Source organism: Maniola jurtina, chromosome 9 (assembly GCF_905333055.1).
Source record: "Maniola jurtina chromosome 9, ilManJurt1.1, whole genome shotgun sequence".
NCBI classification, from domain to species: Eukaryota; Metazoa; Arthropoda; class Insecta; order Lepidoptera; family Nymphalidae; genus Maniola; species Maniola jurtina.
In genome coordinates, this window is record NC_060037.1 from 5,423,540 (window position 1) to 5,441,349 (window position 17,810).

At 36.7% G+C, this 17,810-nt stretch overlaps 1 protein-coding gene across 1 annotated transcript in view; it reads right to left on the minus strand.

Annotated features, from left to right (window-relative positions):
* LOC123868281 (dual specificity protein phosphatase 22-like) overlaps positions 1-17,810 on the minus strand; it is a 56,831-nt gene that overhangs the window by 18,599 nt on the left and 20,422 nt on the right. Inside the window, exon 3 of the mRNA XM_045910720.1 lies at positions 2,948-3,072. Within this exon, the coding sequence (XP_045766676.1) occupies positions 2,948-3,072 (125 nt within the window). The remainder of the gene's footprint in view (positions 1-2,947; positions 3,073-17,810) is intronic.

Below are 17,810 nucleotides of genomic sequence, written 5' to 3' on the forward strand. Positions count from 1 at the left end.
TGTCAATAGACAAATGTCAAGCTGTCAAGATGGACGTTGCCTAAATACATAATTATTTATTTGAAAATGATGTTTTGGAAAACTCAGATACTTTGGATCGTCGGGGGTGTTATAAATTTTTAATTTACACTTGTATTATTATTTACTTATAAATCTTATATGAAATAATAGATCCAAGTCATATTAGACATTAATTATCATCATCGTCAACCGATAGACCTCTATTGCTAGACATAGGTTTCTTGTAGGGACTTTCACGACACCGTCTTGCGCCGCCTGAATCCAGCGGCTCCGTGCTATTCGTTTGATGACGTCTGTCCACTTCGTGGGAGATCTTCCAACGCTGCGCTTTCCGGTGCGAAGTCGCCTCACAATATGATTAACTGAACCGAGAATAAACCTGGGAAATAAGACCTCTTTCTAGCAAAGCTAGACGTAGTTATATATTTTTTTTCTTATTAACCTTTCATCTACCTTTTGTGTCGAGAAAAGAATGTTTTGCCTTTTTGTTTTTGTGCCATTCTACCTTGTCGGAATCTTAATACCTACTAATGAATATTTAAAGCTCTTGCGATGGGTATCTAGAGAAAAGAAAACGAGTGACAAAGTAAAACCAGTCTTAAACATTAGATAGATTTAATACCCCGTTAAAGTAACTTTAACAGTTCTTCTCGAAATTTTTGTAGTCGAAGGACTGCCAATTCAATGAACCTCGACCTAATTGGGACCGATTTAGAAGTGCCTGGAACGCTTTAATACCTAGTAAAGGCCCGCGAGCGGTGAATTTTAAGTAAACTTTATCTTTTAATGTGCCCCAGAAATATAGCGTCTAAGGGAGTAGTTGGGTGAATTTGTGACTTTAAAATTGATAAACTTTGAAAATTTTGTAAGAATTTTCAAACAACCTATTAATAAGTTCGTAGGAGAAAAGAAATGATATCCATACTTCAGGATTATCAACCCATTGCCAGCACACTATTGAGGACGTGTCTCCTCTCAGAATGAGAAGGGTTGGCTAATAGTCTACCACGCTGGCCAAGTGCGGATTGGCAGATTTCACAACCCATTGAGAACATTATGGGGAACTCTCAGGCAAACAAGTTTCCTTACGATGTTTTCCTTCACTAAGGGATATTTATTTGCTTAAAACCCTTCATAACCCCGAAAAGTAGAGTGCCCGGAATAGAACTCTGAACCCTGCGAGTAGGGGGCTCGACGACTCAACCACTATACTATATTATAGCTAAATCTAAATATAAACAGGAAAAGCTGACTGACTGACTGATATATCAATGCACAGCTCAAACTACTTGACGGATCGGGCTGAAATTTGGCATACAGACAGCTATTATGATGTAGACATCCGTTAAGAAAGGATTTTTGAAAATCCAAGCCCTAAGGGGGTAAAATAGGGATAAAAACTTGCATAGTCCAAGCGGACAAAGTCGCGGGCATAAACTAGTTGTCTATAAGTAGTTCAGTTAAGTAGATATCCTAAGAACGTAATATTATATACCGCTTCTCATCTGTCTCTATATGAGTAACAAATTATGAAGAGTTAGTAGTTCACCGCTTGACATTCGCGGAAATGAAGCTAAAGTGGTTAAATGGAATAATACGGCAGAATTCACTGCGAGAGCGGAATTATTAAACAGACTGTGATTGATAAGTGGGATGACGGTCACAAATCGAATTTTTCACTTTGAATTTCATATCGGATAGTGGATTTTTGCCTGGGTATCTATTATTTTAATTTAATTGTCGATTTCCATAATCATTAACGCGAAGTGATTGTTTATTTTTGTGTAATTGTTGTTTTTCCATTTTGAAATATTCACGTTAAAAACATGAAAAAAATGTTGCGTCAAAATTTTTCTTCCATAAAGCAGTTTTTTTCATCTTGGCGCAGCGCAGCAAAAAAATGTTTAAAACATGAAAACATCCAACCGTTCAACGTGGAAAAATGATTTTTTTTTCACAGGACAGTGTTGCGTAAGAACAATTTATTCTGTTGGTAAACTGTAGCAGCTGCGGTCTGCAGGGACTGTATGCGATCGATACGAATATTAAAAGATAGCTCTGGGACATGCGTGACCAGCGTGGTGGACTGTGGCCTAAACCCTTCTAATTCTGAAAAGAGACCCGTGCTCAGTTATTGGCCGGCGATAATTTTTGATGATGAGCACTAAAGAGCACTAATCTTAACGTGTTCTATGTAGTTTACATCAAAAATAGTTTCTTCTAACCTCTAATCCAATAATCCTTATCATATGGTTTTGTTTAGGTAAGAAATGTACAAACTTTACAGCGTCTCGCTTGGCTTTTTCAATTATTATTGGTCATCGAATAATGTAACCGATATACATACATAAACATGTGTATAAAGCTACCTCAACGGGATGAAAAGCTCAAGTGGCATGAATGGGCATAGCACATAGTTCGAAAAACCGATAGACGGAGTCCCAAGCTGCTAGTAGGGCGACCTCGCAACGAAATCCCAGCGTTGGAAAACTAGACGATATCAAACGAGTCGCAAGGAGCCGCAGGGGTGGCGTGTGAGAAGTCCGTACAATTATAGAGCTACTAGCTGACGCCCGCAACTTCGTCCGCGTAGATTTAGGTTTTTCGAAATCCCGTGGGAACTCGTTGGTTTTCCGGGATAAAAAGTAGCCTATGTGCTAATCCAGGATATTATCTATCTCCATTCCGAATTTCAGGAAAATCCGTCCAGTAGTTTTTGCGTGAAGGAGTAACAAACATACACAGTACACACACACACACACACACACACACACACACACACACACACATACAAACTTTCGCCTTTATAATATTAGTGTGATTAACCAAATAAACAATTGGGTGGAGATTTTCGTATCCTTCCAAGGTACGGAACTCTCGGTGAGCGAGTCTGACTCGCACTTAGCAAGTTTTTTTAAGCACTCACCAATGTATCAATACGTTGCCATCCCTCAGCCTCGCCGCGTGTATGAAATCGTTGCACAAGCTGAAATACTGCGTCAAATTCTGGTCGGGGGAGTCGGACGCCATGATGCAGAGGTAGTGTTTATCCTGTGAACAAGAGAATTACTTAAGTTAATTTTATTAATACAATATCGTTATTCGTGTACCTAGTTGTGTGCCTTTTATCGAAATAAATAGAAATGGAAAAGGTGACTGATCTATCAAAGCAACTCTGGATGTAGTAGAAGGTTATTATGATGTAGACATCCGCTATGAAAGGATTTTAGAAAATTCAATTTCTGAGGGGGCAAAATAAGTGGTTGTAATTTGTGTAGTCCACACGCACGACGTCGGGGGCATAAGCCAGTTACATTATATTATACTGAGTAAGACTGATTGTATACAAGTGTAAATTAAAAATTTATAACACCCCCGACAAGTGAAGGTTACAGTAACTAGAAAAGAGCTGACAACTTTCAAACGGCTGAACCGATTTTCTTGGATTAAAGCTAAGAAACTCTCGATCAAGCCACCTTTCAAACAAAAAAAAAACTAAATTAAAATCGGTTCATTGGTTTAGGAGCTACGATGCCACAGACAGATACACAGATACACAAATACACACGTCAAACTTATAACACCCCTCTTTTTGGGTCGGGGTTTAAAAATGGAAAAATACATCGTTTAATTTAAGCAAAATTGTTCTCAAACAATTGCGGCGAGCGTGGTAACGACTCGACCGGCAATATAACCGTACCGCTTAGCAATTCAGCTTTCCTGTACCCACTTTAACAGAGCTCTCTCCGTCACTTACTCCATACAATCGTAGTTCCCATTGCATTTGAATATTAAGCAACCAAAGTCCATGAAATTTTGCAGACATAGTCTAGAAACTAATATCTGTGTCTGTGGTGTTTTAGATTTTTCTAAAAATATGTAGTTTTAAAATTACAGGGGCTCAAAGATTTGTATTTTTCTTTAAAAAAAGGCCCAACTTTGTGCTCGTTTTTCTAGACAACGAAGCAATTTAATGAAATTTGGAAAAACCACAGACCTAGAAAATTTAATGAATATTATGTAGTAAAAAAATTATCGTTATATATTTTATATTGTTATAATTATGTGGGAACTACGAAAACCAGAAATTACACCCAGAAATCTTGAAAATTTCGTGCTGTCTCGATTTGTGCAAGCGGGGTGGTGAAGTGCGGGGGACGACACGTGAAACTGACAGAAACTGACAGTCTAAACACACGGGCCACATTTAGACTGCACCCAACTCCAAACTTGTCGATAGGTCTAACTAAATACACTGGTACATTTCAACTTGCGTTAGACGTATGCGTTACCTACTCAGACGTTGCCTGTAGATAAAAATATGTCTCATGTTTGCTGGCAATAGCGCATGCATCAAACCCTGCAAGTTGCAACTCTCTTGCAACCTATTCCTCACGCAATACGCACAGCTTTAATATTATAATTTTTGACAATGTATACTATATGTAATGCCATATCACAGGTCACTCTCTGATTTATTGCTAACAATTTACTTCCAAATGCAAAGAAATCTAAGTGTGTTGAATTCACACTGCCCAATACCAGGACCTTAAATGACATAAATTCATTGATAAATAATCATATGTTGAAAATAAAGGAGAACCCCGTGTTTCTCGGTATAATGTTAGATGCAAAGCTTCTATGGAACACCCACATATCAACACTTGATGGTAAACTCAGCTCTGCTGCTTACACTGTTAGAAAAATTCGACAGGTACTGACGTGGAAACTGCAAAAATTGTATATTTTGCTTATTTTCACTGTATTATGTCTTACGGACTCTTGCTATGAGATAAAGCGGTAGATATTGAGAAAAAAATGTATTACAGAAAAGGACAGGACGTGCAATTTATAATTTAAAACCGCGCGCTGCCATACAATAAAAATATAAGGAAATAAGTACCTTATCTATTATCTTATAGTAGCTTCTAAATATATTTACAACTAGCTAATGCCCGCAGCTTCGCTCGCGTGGATTTAGGTTTTTAAAAATCCCGATCCTTTCATTTCCCAGAACAAAAGTTGCCTCTCCGTAATAGCCCGTCCCCGGGATGCAACTTGTTTCTGTATCACGTAAGAATATTTAAACGGATGATCCTTTTCAAATCCCGAGGGATCACCAGGATTTAGGAATGCAATTTCTTACAGCATCAGGGTTGAGGTCAACGACAAAGTGTTTACTTGGTATAGATACCTTCAATATCAATTAATAATCGACACTTTTTAAATCCCATTAGCTTTAGTAGTCAGGTCCCCTGCAACATCAGGGTTGAGGAGTTGGAATCCAAATTTTTTATTGAACAATGTCGCAAACTTTCTTTATCGATTAAAAAACTACCCAAAATTACGCAGTTAGGTTACCTGCCAAATTTCATGGTTTTGAGTCAACGGGAAGTACCCTAGAGGTTTTCTTGACACACACGACAGACAGAGAGATAGACAACAAAGTGATCCTATAAGAGTTCCGTTTTTCATTTTGAGGTACGAAACCCTAGAAAACGTAGGATCGGCATTCCGAACCAGTGGTAAATTTTTCTGACCATCCAAAAACACTTTGAAGTTTAACTAAAAGTTTACAGGAATAAAAATTTATCATTGTATTCCATTCCATTTCATTCTATTCCATTCTGTTCAAAGATAAATAGATAATAAAAATATTTGTCACCGAAACAATAATTTACGATACATCAACCAATATCAATTTAACTGATGACAATCTGACTATTACCAAAGTGAACGACTACTATAATATCTATTATATACGACTAACATGATTTGTATTATAAATTGTGTGCCGTTTGCATTCTCACTAGGTTCTCATTAAGTTTGTTTTATTTGGTTAAACTTTCTGGCATTTATATTGTTATGACGTTTAGTTGGCAAATAGTCTCTTTATTGGCTGAAACTCTAAAATTCAGCCAATCACAACAAAGAAAATATTGTAATAATAATTGATGCAGCTTTCTGTAATTGAAAACAAAATATTTGACATTAACTTGAATGTGACAGTGTTTTCCGAATAGGGTTGCCAGAGGCCCCGTATTTTACTGGTTACCCCGTATTTCAGGATACAGAAACCTGTAATTATGAAAATAAAATACGGGGCAAATAAAACTAAATATTTTAAGGGTTCCGTAACTCAAAAGCAAAAAAGAACTCTTATAGGATCACTTCGTTGTCTGTCAGTCTGTCAGTCTTTCCGTCTGTCCGTCTGTCCGTCTGTCCATTTGTCCTTCTATCCGTCTGTCATGTGTTCATGAACAAATATTAGTATTTTCAATTTTCAAAGTAAGATAACTACATATATCAAGTGGGTTATCATATGAAAGGGCTTTACCTGTTCATTCTAAAACAGATTTTTATTTATTTTTATGTTTTTTTTTTAATGCATAACAGTTTTTGATTTCTCGAGTAAAATGTCGGAAAAAATACCCGAATACGGAACCCTCGGTGCGTGGGTCTGACTCGCACTTGGCCGGTTTTTTACAAATTCAGCAGGAGCTGGCTGGCGAAATCCAACACTGACGTTATGTCCAGTAGAAAGAATATTTTCCTTTTGCGGCAATGCGTAGCCGAAACCCACTCGATATTGATCATGGTCGTAGCCAAGGCGGCGGGGCTTGGTTTGAGGATGTAAGCCTTTTTTTATACAAGTTAGCCCGTGACTTTAATCTTTTCTAGTGGTAAGTGATGATGCAGTCTAATTTCTTGGCCGTTAGGGCCATACTAACCATATAACTAGCCATGACCGAAGCCTCCCACCAGACCAGAAATTTCGAAATGGCGACTGCGCCTGGGAAGCCGTCAAAAACCTAAGCCTAAAATAATACTTACACTATTTCTTGCATTTGCTTACCAATTTTTTTTTGGAAATATATCAAACATTTCGCGCTCACTTCACTCGCGCTTTGAATTTCTATTACTTGGTGTAAACCCCGCAATTTCGTTTGCATGAATTTAGATTTTTAAAAATTCCGTGGGGGATTTTCCGGGCTAAAAAGCCGCCTAAAAAAAATGTCTGGGATGCAAGTTACCTCTGAATAGTAAGTACCAAAATTTTGGTAAAGAAGATGGGCCGTGAAAGGGTAACAAATAGATAGGCAAATAGATATACTGTCGTATTCGTAATATTAGTATGGATAGGAAGCTTTAAAAATAAAATCTTGCTATGGCTACACTCGTTTCCCTTTCACTTTAATTTTTTCTGTATTGAACCAAAAACACTTACGCTCACTGCGCTCGCGCTTTTTTATTGTTGTATTTTATCTCACTGTCAAATTGAAAGGCGAAATTCCACTAACCAGGTAATTAGCCCATAAAGTTGAGCGAATGTTTTTTTCCTCATGACAGGATTCAGTTCCGGCCCTAATAAAACCTCTCCCGCAATCGATTCCTGGCTACGGCCATAGTATTGATACTGTGAAGGTGGAATTACAAATTAAATGTAATTTTAAGTTGAAATGAGAAGATTGTATGCATGAAATGTATAACATTTTGCTTTACAACACTAAGAGTTTTTAAAAGCTATTTAAATAAATAAATCTTTTATTTAAAACCACATTGCAAACACAGTTCACCAATCAAGATACGGCAACATACAGAGAAAAAATACAAAACTTATAAATAAACTGAAATATCTAAATAGGCTTTCCATGCATTTCAGAGAGAACCACCGCCTATATATATATTCTTCAAATACTTCAAAATTTCAAATTTCTTCAAATCTAAACCCCGTATTTTTGATGGTGGTAGCCTGTAAATCAAAAAGAGCCAGGTGGCAACCCTACTTCGACCTAGACAGAATGAAAAATTGTTTTCATTACTCGGTATGCCTACTGCCATAGTATGACAGAAAGTGTGACGGTAGTTGTGACCTCTGATTGGCCGACTCTCTTTCACTATTTGCTAAAATTGATGATTGCAACAACAATTTTTTCTTTTTTGTAATCGAAAACAGAACACGGACGTCAAACAGGTTGACTAATTGCAATCATTTCTGACCGGCTAACATTGTTCCGCTAGTGGCTCAAACTCACTGTCGCAGCAAGAACATGGTAAATTCAGCCAATCACAGCAATTTGAAATTTGGTTATCACAAATGTACCGATCTAGGAACCGAGAATGCACGAACCAGGGCAGATAGAGATGAGAACAATAATATCATACGTAGGAAATCGACGGGGGATCGTTGACAACGATAGCCTTAATGGTGCCACCTCAGCTTAGCGATGAGTTTAAATGATAACTGAGAGGAACATCCTACATATTCTATACTTAAGGCTATCCTTGCCAACGATCCCCCGTCGATTTCCTACGTATGATATTATTGTTCTCATCTCTATCTGCCCTGGTTCGTGCATTCTCGGTTCCTAGATCGGTACATTTGTGATAACCAAATTTCAAATTGCTGTGATTGGCTGAATTTACCATGTTCTTGCTGCGACAGTGAGTTTGAGCCACTAGCGGAACAATGTTAGCCGGCCAGAAATGATTGCAATTAGTCAACCTGTTTGACGTCCGTGTTCTGTTTTCGATTACAAAAAAGAAAAAATTGTTGTTGCAATCATCAATTTTAGCAAATAGTGAAAGAGAGTCGGCCAATCAGAGGTCACAACTACCGTCACACTTTCTGACACACTATGGCAGTAGGCATACCGAGTAATGAAAACAATTTTTCATTCTGTCTAGGTCGAAGTAGGGTTGCCACCTGGCTCTTTTTGATTTACAGGCTACCACCATCAAAAATACGGGGTTTAGATTTGAAGAAATTTGAAATTTTGAAGTATTTGAAGAATATATATATAGGCGGTGGTTCTCTCTGAAATGCATGGAAAGCATATTTAGATATTTCAGTTTATTTATAAGTTTTGTATTTTTTCTCTGTATGTTGCCGTATCTTGATTGGTGAACTGTGTTTGCAATGTGGTTTTAAATAAAAGATTTATTTATTTAAATAGCTTTTAAAAACTCTTAGTGTTGTAAAGCAAAATGTTATACATTTCATGCATACAATCTTCTCATTTCAACTTAAAATTACATTTAATTTGTAATTCCACCTTCACAGTATCAATACTATGGCCGTAGCCAGGAATCGATTGCGGGAGAGGTTTTATTAGGGCCGGAACTGAATCCTGTCATGAGGAAAAAAACATTCGCTCAACTTTATGGGCTAATTACCTGGTTAGTGGAATTTCGCCTTTCAATTTGACAGTGAGATAAAATACAACAATAAAAAAGCGCGAGCGCAGTGAGCGTAAGTGTTTTTGGTTCAATACAGAAAAAATTAAAGTGAAAGGGAAACGAGTGTAGCCATAGCAAGATTTTATTTTTAAAGCTTCCTATCCATACTAATTTTACGAATACGACAGTATATCTATTTGCCTATCTATTTGTTACCCTTTCACGGCCCATCTTCTTTACCAAAATTTTGGTACTTACTATTCAGAGGTAACTTGCATCCCAGACATTTTTTTTAGGCGGCTTTTTAGCCCGGAAAATCCCCCACGGAATTTTTAAAAATCTAAATTCATGCAAACGAAATTGCGGGGTTTACACCAAGTAATAGAAATTCAAAGCGCGAGTGAAGTGAGCGCGAAATGTTTGATATATTTCCAAAAAAAAATTGGTAAGCAAATGCAAGAAATAGTGTAAGTATTATTTTAGGCTTAGGTTTTTGACGGCTTCCCAGGCCCAGTCGCCATTTCGAAATTTCTGGTCTGGTGGGAGGCTTCGGTCATGGCTAGTTATATGGTTAGTATGGCCCTAACGGCCAAGAAATTAGACTGCATCATCACTTACCACTAGAAAAGATTAAAGTCACGGGCTAACTTGTATAAAAAAAGGCTTACATCCTCAAACCAAGCCCCGCCGCCTTGGCTACGACCATGATCAATATCGAGTGGGTTTCGGCTACGCATTGCCGCAAAAGGAAAATATTCTTTCTACTGGACATAACGTCAGTGTTGGATTTCGTCAGCCAGCTCCTGCTGAATTTGTAAAAAACCGGCCAAGTGCGAGTCAGACTCACGCACCGAGGGTTCCGTATTCGGGTATTTTTTCCGACATTTTACTCGAGAAATCAAAAACTGTTATGCATTAAAAAAATATGCATAAAAATAAATAAAAATCTGTTTTAGAATGAACAGGTAAAGCCCTTTCATATGATAACCCACTTGATATATGTAGTTATCTTACTTTGAAAATTGAAAATACTAATATTTGTTCATGAACACATGACAGACGGATAGAAGGACAAATGGACAGACGGACAGACGGAAAGACTGACAGACTGACAGACAACGAAGTGATCCTATAAGAGTTCTTTTTTGCTTTTGAGTTACGGAACCCTAAAAATATTTAGTTTTATTTGCCCCGTATTTTATTTTCATAATTACAGGTTTCTGTATCCTGAAATACGGGGTAACCAGTAAAATACGGGGCCTCTGGCAACCCTATTCGGAAAACACTGTCACATTCAAGTTAATGTCAAATATTTTGTTTTCAATTACAGAAAGCTGCATCAATCATTATTACAATATTTTCTTTGTTGTGATTGGCTGAATTTTAGAGTTTCAGCCAATAAAGAGACTATTTGCCAACTAAACGTCATAACAATATAAATGCCAGAAAGTTTAACCAAATAAAACAAACTTAATGAGAACCTAGTGAGAATGCAAACGGCACACAATTTATAATACATATTATGTTAGTCGTATATAATAGATATTATAGTAGTCGTTCACTTTGGTAATAGTCAGATTGTCATCAGTTAAATTGATATTGGTTGATGTATCGTAAATTATTGTTTCGGTGACAAATATTTTTATTATCTATTTATCTTTGAACAGAATGGAATAGAATGAAATGGAATGGAATACAATGATAAATTTTTATTCCTGTAAACTTTTAGGTAAACTTCAAAGTGTTTTTGGATGGTCAGAAAAATTTACCACTGGTTCGGAATGCCGATCCTACGTTTTCTAGGGTTTCGTACCTCAAAATGAAAAACGGAACTCTTATAGGATCACTTTGTTTTCTATCTCTCTGTCTGTCGTGTGTGTCAAGAAAACCTCTAGGGTACTTCCCGTTGACTCAAAACCATGAAATTTGGCAGGTAACCTAACTGCGTAATTTTGGGTAGTTTTTTTAATCGATAAAGAAAGTTTGCGACATTGTTCAATAAAAAATTTGGATTCCAACTCCTCAACCCTGATGTTGCAGGGGACCTGACTACTAAAGCTAATGGGATTTAAAAAGTGTCGATTATTAATTGATATTGAAGGTATCTATACCAAGTAAACACTTTGTCGTTGACCTCAACCCTGATGCTGTAAGAAATTGCATTCCTAAATCCTGGTGATCCCTCGGGATTTGAAAAGGATCATCCGTTTAAATATTCTTACGTGATACAGAAACAAGTTGCATCCCGGGGACGGGCTATTACGGAGAGGCAACTTTTGTTCTGGGAAATGAAAGGATCGGGATTTTTAAAAACCTAAATCCACGCGAGCGAAGCTGCGGGCATTAGCTAGTTGTAAATATATTTAGAAGCTACTATAAGATAATAGATAAGGTACTTATTTCCTTATATTTTTATTGTATGGCAGCGCGCGGTTTTAAATTATAAATTGCACGTCCTGTCCTTTTCTGTAATACATTTTTTTCTCAATATCTACCGCTTTATCTCATAGCAAGAGTCCGTAAGACATAATACAGTGAAAATAAGCAAAATATACAATTTTTGCAGTTTCCACGTCAGTACCTGTCGAATTTTTCTAACAGTGTAAGCAGCAGAGCTGAGTTTACCATCAAGTGTTGATATGTGGGTGTTCCATAGAAGCTTTGCATCTAACATTATACCGAGAAACACGGGGTTCTCCTTTATTTTCAACATATGATTATTTATCAATGAATTTATGTCATTTAAGGTCCTGGTATTGGGCAGTGTGAATTCAACACACTTAGATTTCTTTGCATTTGGAAGTAAATTGTTAGCAATAAATCAGAGAGTGACCTGTGATATGGCATTACATATAGTATACATTGTCAAAAATTATAATATTAAAGCTGTGCGTATTGCGTGAGGAATAGGTTTCAAGAGAGTTGCAACTTGCAGGGTTTGATGCATGCGCTATTGCCAGCAAACATGAGACATATTTTTATCTACAGGCAACGTCTGAGTAGGTAACGCATACGTCTAACGCAAGTTGAAATGTACCAGTGTATTTAGTTAGACCTATCGACAAGTTTGGAGTTGGGTGCAGTCTAAATGTGGCCCGTGTGTTTAGACTGTCAGTTTCTGTCAGTTTCACGTGTCGTCCCCCGCACTTCACCACCCCGCTTGCACAAATCGAGACAGCACGAAATTTTCAAGATTTCTGGGTGTAATTTCTGGTTTTCGTAGTTCCCACATAATTATAACAATATAAAATATATAACGATAATTTTTTTTACTACATAATATTCATTAAATTTTCTAGGTCTGTGGTTTTTCCAAATTTCATTAAATTGCTTCGTTGTCTAGAAAAACGAGCACAAAGTTGGGCCTTTTTTTAAAGAAAAATACAAATCTTTGAGCCCCTGTAATTTTAAAACTACATATTTTTAGAAAAATCTAAAACACCACAGACACAGATATTAGTTTCTAGACTATGTCTGCAAAATTTCATGGACTTTGGTTGCTTAATATTCAAATGAAATGGGAACTACGATTGTATGGAGTAAGTGACGAAGAGAGCTCTGTTAATATTATGTGCTTAATAAGTGCTACTACGAGTATAAGTACTATTGAATCATCAAGTGAATTTATCACTGGTAATGCTCTTAGTTATCTACTACACTTTTGCACGATGCAGTCACGCATATAAAAAAATAAAACCGACTTCAAAAACCAAAAATACTAAAAAGTAGAAAATAATTTTTGTTTAGCTACACATATAATGTACCTAGGTATGAAGTCGAGCGAGCATATTATAAAACAAAATTAGAAATCCAAGAGTGAAGCTCGCCCGACTTCATACCTAGGTACATTATATGTGTAGCTAAACAAAAATTATTTTCTACTTTTTAGTATTTTTGGTTTTTGAAGTCGGTTTTATTTTTCTCTTGAAAATTTTTATTTCACAATTTTTAGTGGCCCCACTGTACTATAATATGCTATGCCCAGTTAAAACCCTACTGTTTACTAAGCTATTACAGTGATCGCGAGCAATTTGCTCTTATCCATTGAGGAGTTCTGTTCTCCATCTCCGAAGATATTCATCAGATCTTCACCAAATTTATATGGGACCACCTGCACACTATACCCTTTCAAACAAAAAAAAAATTTTCCAAATCGGTCCAGGGGTCTTTGAGTAATCGGGGAACATACATAAAAAAGATCCCGACGAATTGAGAACCTCCTCCTTTTTTGGAAGTCGGTTAATTAGTCCTATTGTGATAAATGTAAGTATACGATTGTATAACAATGTATCGATAAGAATCTAAAAGTTAAATAGAAGTAAAACATGTGTATTGAGTCCATAGTTAAGTAAGTAATTTTATTACTTCCTAGCGACCCGCCCCGGCTTCGCACGGGTGTTCCGGGATAAAATATAGCCTATACGGATTCGGAATCGGTCCAGTAGTTTTTGAGCCTATTCAATACAAACATACAAAAATACAAAAATACAAAGGTTTCCTCTTTATAATATTAGTATAGATCACAATATTAGGTATTTTTAACCGACTTCCAAAAAAGGAGGAGGTTCTCAATTCGTCGGAATCTTTTTTTTTTTTTTTTTTTTTTTTTATGTATGTTCCCCGATTACTCAAAGACCCCTGGACCGATTTGGAAATTTTTTTTTTGTTTGAAAGAGTATACCGTGCAGTTGGTCCCATATAAATTTGGTGAAGATCTGATGAATATCTTCGGAGATGGAGAACAGAACTCCTCAATAGATAGGAGCAAATTGCTCGCGATCAGTGTAATAGCTTAGTAAACAGTAGGGTTTTAACTAGGCATAGCATATTATAGTACAGTGGGCCACTAAAAATTGTGAAATAAAAAATTTTCAAAAGAAAAATAAAACCGACTTCAAAAACCACAAACACTAAAAAGTTAAAAATAACTTTTATTTAGCTACACGTGTAATGTACCTAGGTATGAAGTCGGGCAAGCTTCACTCTTGGATTTCTAATTTTGTTTTAATATGCTCGCTTGACTTCATACCTAGGTACATTACACGTGTAGCTAAATAAAAGTTATTTTTAACTTTTTAGTGTTTGTGGTTTTTAAGCAACGCAAAGGAGTGGCTATATATTCATCATCAGTCTAGTATACCTATGCATATTTTAACTTTCCAGCCCCCCTACGGAAAATCATTCAAAGGCATTGTTTTGGCACGGAAAAATTACATATCTGTCTATGCCATCAAAAATCAAGAAAGGTGAAAAGATAAATTGCACACGTCGATCAGATTTTAAATGCAGTTTCAGCACTCTCAAATCAAGCGGAGTGCCGCAAGGGCAGAACTCGGCGACTCGGTCCCTCATTTGGCATACATCAGCAGACACTCGAACGTAAAATAAGTACGTGTATGCTTTATTTAAGAGGGGTCTCTCCGTCACTCGCTTCATACAAACGTAGTTCCAATTTCATTTGAATATTAAGTAACCAAAGTCCATGAAATTTTGCAGACATATTCTAGAAACTAATATCTATGTCTGTGGTTTTCCAGATTTCTTTTAAAATATTCGGTTTCAAAGTTACGCGGTCTTAATTTACATACAAATCTTTGAGCCCCTGTAATTTTAAAACTACATATTTTTAGAAAAATCTAAAACACCACAGACACAGATATTAGTTTCTAAAATATGTCTGCAAAATTTCATGGACTTAGGTTGCTTAATATTCAAATGAAATTGGAACTACGATTGTATGAAGCGAGTGACGGAGAGAGCCCTGATAATGTACCTATGTTACATCACTGTTTCAGTAAACCGACGACAAATGGCAAACGACTTATCTCTTTCGTTTCGCAGCGCTTACGGCATCAACAGCACATTTTCAGTCAGTGGAACGGGCAGATTGCCGTTTCGTGGATAAATAGTTTGTGAGCTTTTCGAGACAGATTCAATTATAAATAGGAGATAATACTTGTTCTGTTTGAGACAGAATATAAGCGATATCGGTCATTGGATACCTACTGGCGTAGCGTAATAGTCAATTTATTTATGTACTCGTACCATAGACTCTAGACTCGTAGCTTTAATTTTAAGTTTACGTACCTAATTAATAATAACCATTAGGTATATTATCACCTTACAAATCAAACAACTAACAATCAAAAAGTGTACAATAGTAGGTCATACTTTGTAACAAATGATTTGACTTTGACTTTATGAATTGCCTTTACAAAGCCAGAAGCAGCAGTACCTAAGTGAACATCAAGTTAAGTGTTACTTGACCCAAGTTAAGTGACACTTTTTACGCGCTTGTCTTTAATAAACTACGCCAGATATCAATTTATTTCTCCACTATCGAAAGACCACATATTATTAATGGCATTACTATTAATAAGTGATTTCGAGTTATGATGAACAAGAGCTCATCTTGCTTTACAAAATATTGGGTTTCCCGTGGCAATTGATAAACTCACGCAGTAATTCAATGTTTGTTTCATACCTATGAAATAAATCTTGTTCAGTTTAGTTCAGTTGTTTAAGTAGTGTATTATCTCATTCCTCAGACTTGACTATAACTTTTGGAGAGTTCCAGAGGTCCCTGAGGGGAGCATAAAAGTGGATTCAGTCTGATCGCAGCAATTCAAGTAATGTGAAGAATAATGATCAGTTATATATAGTCACTGTTCAATGATAGGACTGTCTCCTATTCGTGGGTCATGTGATAGCCTAGTTCGTTTCTTATTCAGAGGGTTGGGGGTTCGATACTGGGCACACCCCTCTCATTTTTCGGCGTTATAGGTGTTTCAAGCAATTAAATATCGCTTGCCTTAACCATAAAGGAAAATATCATGAAGAAATCTGCATGCCTGCCAATCCGCATTTGGCCAGCGTGATAGACTATTACCAGACCATTCTAATTGTGAGAGGAAATCCGTGCTTAGTAGTGAATCGGCGATGGGTTGATAATGATAATGATGATAGTCGTAGTCTACAAAAGGCTTGGTATGTTCACCTTTATTTAGTGTAGTAAATTTTATGGGCGTAATGTTCCTACTTATTAGTGCCAGGACGGCGTGAAGTTACCAAGGCGTGGCGATATGGGCCTCGCAATGGTCTCCGTGCTATTTTCATAAAATACCTACTACTTATAGTACTAGTAGGTAAGTAAATAATATTGTGTCAGGTACCTACTAACTAATACCCGGCATGTGTTGCAATGCCTCTTTCAATTTTAAGATTCACGCGCCATCATTCTACGTGGTACCGTCATCGTAATTCGTACCGTAATATAATACTTTAATAGTGCTATGTCCAAAATTGACACGCAAGTGCCAACAACAATTGTACTCAACTCAATGAGATTATAATGATGCGTGAATATATGTACCTACAAGATATCTCTTTACCTTTCGTCAAATTCAGTTAAACGGATGCGCCGTGAAAAATTAACAGACAGGCAGACAGACATACTTTCGCATCTATAATGGATATATCTGACACATACAAAACTAGGTCAAGTCGATTTGGCTTTGTGTGGTTTTGAGGCGGAGTCGAGGCTCTACGCAAGTCGTTAAACTTTTATGACTGATTTGTGTTTGTTCCATTCACGTTTCGTCAGAATCACGTCTAGAGTCTAGACGGGGTAGTTTAAATATAAAGATTTATTATTTAACGTTTGGCGCAAGTTAATGGACTATACATTTCGATAAGACCTGCGCCCCAATTGTGTAAGTAAGTATTTATCGTTATCGTAATCGGTAGGAAATTCTGCCCCTTGATTGGCTGTGAAAAACTGAAAACAGTGAATCAACCAATCAAAGGGCAGTATTTGCTGTCGATTACGATAACGATAAATACCTACGTTTCTGTTACACAATCGTGGGGCTGAGTTACCTACCTGACGGAAGATTATAAGAAAAAATATCCAGTAACGGTCCGCATGAAATTTAAATTTATGTAGAGGTAGGTACCTTAAAGTATAAGTAGGTACCTACTACCTCCATAGAACTTCCTTTACGGACGGATTAAATAATGTATCGTTTGGGATCCTGAAAGTGAAGGGGAAATATGGAGAGCTTTCAGTCGTAAATCCTTTTATGTAGTTCGAGCGTCCGATTCATACATAACATTTAAAGGAAACTGGCCGCATTATGGACTTACACTGGCAATCTACTTATTTACGCACATTTGAGTGTAGATTTTATTTACCTTTACTTTTGAATATTTAATTCAAATTTCGCGTCAGATTTTTCATTTTACTTCAACGAATTGATTAGAACTTCACACACGTAGGTATTTCGTTCCAATTCCTCAATCCAGTCGTTTCATGTTTAACTGTCCATCTGAATCGCGAGAATTATAATAGATTGTACCTACCCAAGATTAGTGTTGAAAGGAAGAATTGAACGCAAAGTTACTCCAGGTCATCAAAGGCGCAAATGGTTGGAGGATATAAGGGGGTGAAAAAGGCTTTATAGTTACCCGATGTTAAAAGAGGCACCTTTAGATGGAGAAGGTTTTATATAATATGATAACCGCCAAATTTCGTTTTAAAGAGCGCACAAGATGATAATGATGATGATGAAGAGCACCATGAAGAGATGATAAGTACGAGATATAGACCT